Genomic DNA, 9,886 nt, shown 5'->3' on the forward strand with positions numbered 1-9,886 from the left:
TATGTAGGCGGACATGTTAGGTTGCCTTGATCCAAAGGTGGTGCTATCGATGTCGGACAGCGCTCAACACCAGCTGGTGTTACCACCTCCAAAGAAAATGATGACCTGCCAATCACGCTGGCTGTTGCGGGTAAAGAGGTGGCAAGTCTGCGTCCCAAAACAGGTGTGACTGCTGTCCCCCTAGTCACAGAGGTTGAAGAGGCCACGGATGCACAAGATGTGGCAGACGGTGGTTGGCCCGGCCGGCTAGGCCGCATTGTAGCACAGTGAGCTTCCCACTGCAACTTATGCTTCATGTCCATGTGCCGGTTCATGCATGAAGTACTCAAACTTTGTATTTTTTGGCCTCTACTTAGCTTTTGCTTACAAATGTTACAGATAACACGAGTTGGGTCATCTTTATCGATCTGAAAAAATGCCCAGGCTATGCAAGGCTTAGCACCCATGCGACCTGATGAGCCACCACGACTCGTGGTCAGAGGCAGAGTTGTGTTTGAGGATGCAGTTGTTGACGTGCTTCCAGTACTACGTCTCTGTCCAGGAAGGAGCAAGCTGACCTCGTCGTCACTAGCATCCTCCTCCACCTCCTCTGCTGACCTCATCTCTTGGCTGACTGTGGGTTGACAGTAAGTGGGATCTCCAACCTCATCATCATCACCCTGTGTGTTATCACACCCGTCGTCCTCAGAGCCAACCTGTTCCTGCCCTGACAAAAAACTAAAGTTGTCGCTCCAATCAGGTATTTGAGTCTCATCATCATCTTCCTCATTGTCTCTACCAACAGGAGTTACAGTTTGGGAATGAGGGTCTACATTATGGTCAGAACCTTCTGCGTCTGGTCCTGGATCCGACTCATAAAGATTCTGGGCATCAGTACAGATCATTTCCTCATTTGGATTCACAGAAACTCTGGAGCCGACCTCTGATTCCCAGGCTATAGTATGAGTAAACAGCTCTGCAGACTCAACCATCTGTTCTACCCCATACTCAGACAGGCAGCTGGAGACTTGGGAGCTGTGAGGAAGCAAGTGCGATTGGGGTGACACCTCTGAGGACTGGAGTATTTGTGATGTTGAAGTTGAGGTGGAGGAGAGCCCACTTAAAGGAGCACTTGATATCCGTTGAAGCACCTGCTGTTTTTGTGCCTCATCTGGAATTTGTAGCGATTGGCGTGGCCGTAAGAAAGGGATCTTATCACATTGTCCGCTAAAAGAAGTAGACATTTTAGTTTGGCTGGAAGATATTCTTTCTTCTGCAGATGTAACTGTTGCTTTAACACCTACCCCACGGACACAACCTTTTTTCCCCTTCCCAACACGCCTATTCCCCTTTCCACCAGCAGCAGGCCTTTTTCCACTCATTTTAGTGGTTAACTAATTCATAACTCTGGAGTTGTTTGCACAAAAAACAATGGATGGGAACCGAGCAGAGCTGAGTGGCCAAACTGTGGTATTAGGCCAAAAGTATTGGCGGGGTTAGATGCAGATAAAAATTATATTCAATTTGCAACCTGATGGAGGTTAGTATAGATGGACTAATAGAACAAGTCCCTCACACTGCTACAAGCTGAAATATTTTTTCAGAGCTAGATGCAGAAAAAAATTATATTGAATTTGCAACCTGATGGAGGTCAGTATAGATGGACTAATAGAACAAGTCCGACACACTGCTAGAAGCCTAAATATTTTTGCAGAGCTAGATACAGAAAAAAATTATATTGAATTTGCAACCTGATGGAGGTCAGTATAGATGGGCTAATAGAACAAGTCCCACACACTGCTAGATGCCTATATAATTTTTCAGAGCTAGATGCAGAAAAAAATTATATTGAATTTGCAACCTGATGGAGGTCAGTATAGATGGCCTAATAGAACAAGTCCCACACACTGCTAGAAGCCTAAATGTTTTTTCAGAGGTAGATGCAGAAAAAAATTATATTGAATTTGCAACCTGATGGAGGTCAGTATAGATGGACTAATAGAACCAGTCCCACACACTACTAGAAGCCTAAATATTTTTTCAGAGCTAGATGCAGAAATTTTTTTTATTGAATTTGCAACCTGGTGGAGGTTAGTAAAGATGGACTAATAGAATGATGCTATGCCCAAAAGGTTTTACTTCACTAGGTGCAGTAAAAAAATTTGTATTCTATACACAGGTGGTGTAGCTTGCAACAAAGATAGGCTATTCCACTGACTAACACACTCTGCAATAGGCCAAAAAGGATTTGCTTTGCTAGATTTAGCCAAATGCTGTGAAAAAAACTTGCACAGCACTGGCACAGACCTGCCTGGCAAAAACTGATAGGAACTGATGTAAGCTAGCCCTGAAAAGGACTGCAATTACAATTAGTCTTTACTCCCACACTATCTATTTAAGAGCATAGACCTGACTGATAAAAGTCGTAGGAAATGATGTAACCTAGTCCTTCAAAGGACTGCAATCACAACTCTTCCCTACTCCCAAGCTATCTGTAGATTTGTGCGAAAATTGGCTTGAAATTAACAAAGTATAGCGCACACAGCAACAGCGGTGCCGTCTAACACGCAGCTGCAGCAGTGAGAAAATGGTGACGATGGGGGAAATGGCTGGGTCTTATAGGGCAAGGACATGTGACATACAATGCCAATGACACATGCCCTTGCTTGTGTGAAAAAAAGCACTTCGCTCCATGTGTGCGCTGCTGATAGGCTGACAGACTGCACCTCCCCACTGTAAATGCGGGAAAGAGAAAAAAAAATGGAGATCTTCATTATTCCTGCAGAGATCCATCACCTGCCCCTTCCCCCGCCCCGCTGAACACTCAAATTGCGTATTAACATTCATTTTCAGCATTACTGAGAAAAAATCCAGTTATGATTTTAGTGCACGAACAGTTATCGAACATAATCTCTAACAGCCAAATTTTTTTCAAATCGTTCGTGTTCACCGAACGGCTCGAACACCGCCCAAAACAGCTCGAATTTGAGATTGGCGAACAGTTCGAGTCGCACACCGCTCATCTCTAGTAGAGTCCACATTGCCTGAGTGATGTTACTTACCTGCAAAGACGGCAGCCTGTTGGAATGACTGCGCGATATACGGTGACCGGCCGTCACTACATCCATATCGCTCAGCTCCTTCTCTCTCATGTGGATTGTGGACACATACACCCAGCACAACGGGACTGACTTTTCTTGGCATTTTGTCAGGATCTCTATTAAGCATAGTGCAATGCTCTGCAGAACATTTGCTGGGATCTCTCTCGAGCAAAGTACAACACTGTGCAGAACACTTGCCAGGGTCTCTATTGGGCCCAGTGCAGCACTCTGCAGGACATTTACCAGGATTTCGATTGAACATAGTGCAAGAGCATAGTGCAATGCTCTGCAGGACATTTCCCAGTATTTTTATTGAGCATAGAGCAATGCTCTGCAGGACATTTGCCAGGATCTCTATTGAGCAAAGTGCAACGCTCTGCAGGACAGTTCATTTGGAGCGAATAAAAGAATCATCATATAAAAAGGTAGGAAACACCGTTTTCTGCAACCTTTACCTATATATCCATTTGGTTTATATCCATATAAAATACTGATATTATTTCTACATTTTAGTTCTGGATCTACTTCTTAGCTCATCTCTAACTTTTTACATTGGATTTTTACTGGTTTGAAAGTCTGCACTTAGGGAAAGATGGTCTTGAATTTGAAACTTGGAAGTTAACAAACACAGCACTAGTGCAAAACTGTACATGGTTAACTTAAACACCCACATCTTGTCGCTTGACTTTCATGTTCATTTACTATGGGACGCCCAGCACATCACTATTGAACCCAGAGCAGTGTCAAAAGGTTGTTGGTTGGATATCAGATAATGCTTCCAGTCACTTTGCCACCACCACCACCACCCTGTCTTCCACATGGTCAAGTATCAGTAGCCGTGAGTCTGGACTGCATATTCCTCACCCTGATCCTCCTTCCTCACACCATGCTGAGTGCACAGAGACAACTGATCCCACACTTGGACACTCAGAAGAGCTGTTCACTTTTCCATTTGTAGATTCAGGCCTTTTGCCAGGTCAGCTTCAAGCAAGTCAAGAGGAGAACACGTGTAGCAGTGCCCAAATATTTGACGAGCCACGGTCACATAAAGGAAATGGTGGGAAAGTGCAATTACTGTCACACGAGATGGATGATGATAATGAGACACAATTGCCAGAAAGTCAGGAGGAGGACCAGGGTGCAGAAGTGAAAGATGAAGTGGTGGATGATATAGTAACTGACCCAACCTGGCAGGGGGACATACAGAGAGAGGACAGCAGCACACGGGGAGGGAGGCGTAGCACCACAAAAGGCAGGAAGAAGCAGTGTGGTGGCTGCAGACACAAGGCGGGAAAGCGTTGCCCGTAACGTCAATGCGACCGAAGTTGCCATTACAACTGTTAGGTCTTCCTGAGTCTGGTTGTTTTTTAAAGACTCTGCAGACAACCCCAAAAAGACCATTTGCACCACCTGCCAGGCCAGCATCAGCAGGGGTAGTAAAACTACCTGCCTGACCACCACCAGCATGATCAGGCGCATGGCAGCAAAGCTCCTGACTAAGTGGGCCGAACCCCAGGGTCCAGAAACTGTCTTCAGGTGACACCACTGCTTCTTCCACTGTTGTGAGTGCAAGCCAATCCCCTGTCCATGGTGCATGCAAAGATGCCTCCTGCCTTGCACCTGTCATGCACATTCTCAACTAGCACCATCAGTAAGCACGTCCACGTCCTTGTCCCAGCGCAACGTTCAGTTGTCCATACCCCAGTCCTTGGAACGCAAGTGCAAATACGCAGCCAATGCCCCACAGGCCACACTACTAAAGTCACACATTTCGCGAATGCTTGCACTCGAAATGTTGCCTTTTAGGCTCGTGGAGACGGAAACTTTCCACAACCTGATACTCTGTCCCAGCCGCCACTATTTCTCCTGGTTTGCCATCTCCGCATTACACAAGCACGTATCCCAAAACATTATCTGTGCCCTCAACAACAAAGTTACTGGGAAAGTCCACCTAACCACGGACAAGTGGACAGGAATGATACATCTTGCTGACAGCACACTGGGTTAATATAGTGGAAGCCGGGACCCAGATGGACTTTGGGACGGAACACGTCCATCCGACACCGAGAATTGCAGACCCTGAGTCAATCAGTGTTGCCCCCACATTGTACAGCTCCTGCACCTCCTCCTCCTTTTCAGCCTCCATCTCCAAAATGATCACATCAGTCACAAGCTGGAAGCACTACAGCACTGCCTCAGCCAAGCAGCAACAGGCAGTGCTGAAGCTAATATCCTTAGGTAACAAACCGCACAACGCTGAAGAGATGTGGACAGCTCTTAAAGAGCAGGCAGATCTGTGGCTGACTCCGCTGACCCTACAGCCAGGCATGGTTGTGTGTGACAATGACTGAAATCTGGTGGTGGCTCTGAAGCGAGGTGAGCTCACACATGTACCATGCTTGGCCGATGAGCTCAACATCGTGGTTCAGTTGTTTCTCAAAACTTACCCGAATCTGGTGTGCAGTGTCCCCACGCGTTGGAAGTCTACATTGCAGATGTTGGGAAGGATTTGTGAGCAGAAGAGGCTAGTTGTTGACTACCAGCATCAACAGGGTAGTTGGTATTCAGGTCAGACTCCACACATAAGACCTCAGGAGTGGACATGGATATCAGATATCTGTACCATCCTCAAAAACGTTGAGGACTCCACCAAGATGGTGAGCGGCGATGACGTCATAATTAGCATCACCATCCCACTTCTCTGTCTTCTAAAACGCTCTTTGCTCACAATTAAAGAGGATGCAGTGCAGGCGGAGCACAATGAAATGGAGCAAGGAACAAGGAACCATACAGGGTGATTCCACATAGCCCAGCCTCATTTCATCCCAACATGGATTGGGTGACAATGAGGAGGAGGAGGAAGAACAGGAGCTAGTTTCCTGCGCTACAGACAGTACTACCTGCACAACTGCCATACCGTCTGTTCAGTGTGAATGGCCTTAGGACAGGGAGGAGAAGGAGGAGCAGGAGAGCATGGTCAATCGTCCTCTTGGTGAGGACATGGAAGTCTTGCCTTTTGGCAGTCTGGCACACATGGCTGAGGATATGGAGGAGGAGGAAGAGGAGGAGAGCAAAATTTCCAAATTTTGGGTAACAGTCATTACTGGTTAATGACACTTCTAGATCCATGCTACAAGGAGAACTTTCTGTCTCTTATTCCCGCGCAGGACACGGCTAATGAAATGGGGCAGTACGAGAAGACCCTTGTTGTGGAATTATTTAAAAAAATCCCATCTGAAATCGCTGGCGGCAGAGGTCACAGTTCTTTGGACAACCAAAGAGTACATGCCAGAGAGACACAAATGAAATCCAGCAGAGGAATGGGAACACTGTCAAAGTTTTGGGACAGGTTTCTCAACCCGTCCCATCGCACAGGCCCTGAGGCGCAGGGTACTCTCTCAAGGAGGGAAAAGTTTCAGAAGATGGTGAGGGAGTACCTTACTGACCGTACCAACGTCCTCCGTGATTCCTCTGTGACTTATAATTATTAGGTATCCCAGCTGGACACGTGGCATGAACTGGCTTTCTACGACTTGCAGGTCCTGGCCTGCCCTACCGCTAGCGTTTTGTCAGAGTGAGTTTTTAGTGCCACTGGTGGAATTATAACCGATAGGCGCATCCGCCTGTCAACTGAAAATGCTGACAGGCTGACTCTTATAAAAATGAACAAGAGCTGGATTGGGCCAGACTTCTCAACACCACCGAATGATAGCAGAGTAACATAAACTCAAATGCAATGTCTTTTTTTTGGAAGGTCTAACTCTATTCCCATGAACCTCTGTCTTCACACCCAGACATTGGTATACGCTTCCTGATTTTGTCTATTTGCTCTGTCCTCCTCCTTCTCCTCATCCTCATCCTCCACTACCATATCTACCATATAGATGTCTCTTAGAAGGGACATTGGAGTGCCTCCAAATTTTTGGCAGCCATTGCATTCACATCATAGGCAAACAGTATGGGAGACCCACTTCCTAATAACGGGAACATTGTTTTCAGGAGGCCTTCAAACCTCTACGTCTCTTGCAAGGGACATTGGAGTTCCTCCAAATTTTTAGAAGCCGTTGCATTCACTGCATAGACAAACAGTATGGGAGACCCACTTCCTAATAATGGGAACATTGTTTTCAGGAGGCCCTCGGACTTCTACATCTCGTGAAAGGGACATTGGAGTTCCTCCAAAATTTTGGCAGCTGTTGGACTCACTGCATACACTAAAACTGTATAGCAGAACCTCTCCTGTCAAATGGGAACATGTCGTCACGGTGGCCCAGCGCTGTGTGTCTTTAAATTGTTAGTAAGCTTTTTCCTAAATTTTGGCAGCCATTGGACTAACTGCAAACCCTATAACTGTATAGTAGACCCTCTCCTTTCTAATGGGAACATGTCGTTACTGTCGCCCAGCTCTTTTTGTCTTTAAATTATTAGTAGGCTTTTTCCTAAATTTTGGCAGCCATTAGACTAACTGCAAACCATATAACTGTATTGCAGACCCTCTCTTTTCTAATAGGAACATGTCGTTACTGTGTCTTTAAATTGTTAGTAGGGTTTTTCCCAAATTTTGGCAGCTGTTGCAGTCACTGCATGGGCATTACTACTATAGGAGACCCACTCCTTTTTAATGGGAACATTTTTTTTACTGAGGCCCTCCTCTATGTCCCTTCAAAGAGGTATTGGGGTGCGTCCAAATTTTTGGCAGCCCTTGCAGTCACTGCATACGCAATAACAGTATAGGAGACCCACGCGTTAATAATGGGAACAACAAAGCACAGCCAGCTGATAGCCCTCTAAAAATAGTGAGGGCCGACTGCTGGCCCTTTAAGAATAGTAAGGGCCGTCTAATGGCCCTATAAAAATAGTGTTTGCGACTTTCAGAGTCCCTCCTTCATAAATGAAACAGGATGTGTCTGAGCATGTTTCACACACCACATGGCCAGATAACGTTGTAAAATGTTAAATGACATTTACTGGTGAATGTATTTTTCACTGTTGAAAGCAATGCAAAAGTGCAAAAAGTCATCAAAAACGCTACGTGTGAACATAGCCCATGGTGTGGAGAAGCATTTTTGTTTTTGGTTATTTATTTTGCCAGGTCATTACTCTGGAATGAGTGTTCCTTAACATTTTTCACAGGAAAATCCATTTTGGTTTTGTTTTTGTATGTTTTATTGTGAGTCCGTAAAAGTTGCGAAAAGTCTGAGATACTTCCAGGGTTCTTCCCCATGCTGTTCCCATGTTATTTGAGAAATGTTCCCGTTGATTTGGGCAATTTTTAGGCCCTCTGCAGACCGCTGGGAGGGGGGGGGGGGCCAGGAAAAATGCTCGAGTTTCCCATAGACTTACATTGGGCTGGTTACTTGAACCAAGCACTCGAGCATTTCAATTTGCTCGACACGAGCAACGAGCACCCAAGCATTTTAGTGATCGTTAGTCCCTGCGCTTAAACTGCCTTTCATTTTTGTAAGAAAAAATCAGGCTGACAGACCTGGTCACCATGGAGGACACTAGGAATTGTTGGACAGGGCAGTCTGCAATTAACTATTTCAGGACAGATGTGTCCACATAGAATTTTACTGAAGACTGCAATTTTTCATGATAGACATTCAACACATTATTTCAACATCTTAGAAAAACCCGATGGAGGCTCAACTTTTTAGGTTCTATAGATATAGGATGCATAGAGTGAATATGATCTCACACAACTGATCCTGTTTTTTTCCCCAATAAACATCCAAATAGGGTTCCAGGATCAACACATGAGTAAGTAAAATGCTAAGTACAGGCACTCCAGGCTCCTCAGATCGTATTTCAGCGTATCCAAACTCCCACATTGCAGAAAAAAAAAACATTAACTTCATTAACTTCATTAAAAGTTCATTGATAACACATACAATGTGATTTGACAAGCATAGATTAAACTAATTTGTATTGTAGTCTTTTTTACCATTGTATCTTTTTTGCATGTACAGAAGTCTGTAGGATACACGTGTCTGTCCAGTAATAGCACTTACAGTACTATGCACATACTGTACCTGATTAAATGTTACTGTAGGATTTCTGTTGTCTACTTGCAGAATGTTACCAAGAAATGGAAGACCTCTGGGACCCGGAGGAAAGTGTGATCCATTCTTCCTGCTCTTCACAAAGTCCAAGATGAAAAGGCAAACAATGAATGTAACCCCCAATAAAAATACATTGGAAAACAAAAAGGGGAAAAACTCCGCCATCCCCTCTCTGTGCTACGTCTACTCAATCTTACTACTAGTACTCGCTCACAGATCTTGCTGTACAAGTGTATAAATCACTTCTCTGTATGAAATCTAATTAGAAGTCTATAAAAACTGTATTAAGCAATAATCAGCTTTGCTTGGATACGCCCATAATACATTCAAGTTTTTAAAGGTCTTGGGGGTTTTTACATGGGCGTTTCAGAGGAAGAAAAGGAACATTTTAGGGTGAGATGTAACGATTGTCACTCAAGAAATGTTGGCATTTATGCCTTAGCTATGTTCTAAACTCCCAAAGGTCCATTAAGTACATTCCACACACCCAAAATATGTCCTCTCAGGAGCAGCACTACACAGTGCAAGCACTAACAAGCCCTATGCATGCAGACCATCTGCAGGTAAATGAGCAAGAAAGGGACTTGTCATCCCATCAGTTATTAGTACAAAAAATGTTATACATGGCTTAAAATAAAAAAAAACAAATGGTGAACAAAACTGTATCTATTTGATAGATTTATGCTAAGCTGCCGATGGGAGGGGCCCCTCATGACACTCTCCAAATCAGATCCTACATTACAT

The 9,886-nt window shown here is 44.7% G+C and overlaps 1 protein-coding gene across 3 annotated transcripts in view; it reads right to left on the reverse strand.

The window, feature by feature from the left end:
- Window positions 1-9,560, reverse strand: part of LOC141157213 (cytochrome P450 2D17-like) — a 472,560-nt gene extending 463,000 nt beyond the window's left edge. The window contains exon 1 of one of the 3 annotated variants that reach the window (XM_073644206.1): window positions 9,113-9,560. In XM_073644206.1, coding sequence (XP_073500307.1) covers window positions 9,113-9,307 — 195 coding nt within the window. In that variant the 5' untranslated portion in view covers window positions 9,308-9,560. The remainder of the gene's footprint in view (window positions 1-9,112) is intronic. The other 2 variants (XM_073644204.1, XM_073644205.1) reach the window with 2 other exon arrangements.
- Between the last annotated feature and the right edge of the window lie 326 nt (window positions 9,561-9,886).

This window comes from Phyllobates terribilis, unplaced genomic scaffold (genome assembly GCF_046119375.1).
Source record: "Phyllobates terribilis strain yellow unplaced genomic scaffold, ASM4611937v1 Scaffold_8__6_contigs__length_399053987, whole genome shotgun sequence".
Lineage (NCBI taxonomy): Eukaryota > Metazoa > Chordata > Amphibia > Anura > Dendrobatidae > Phyllobates > Phyllobates terribilis.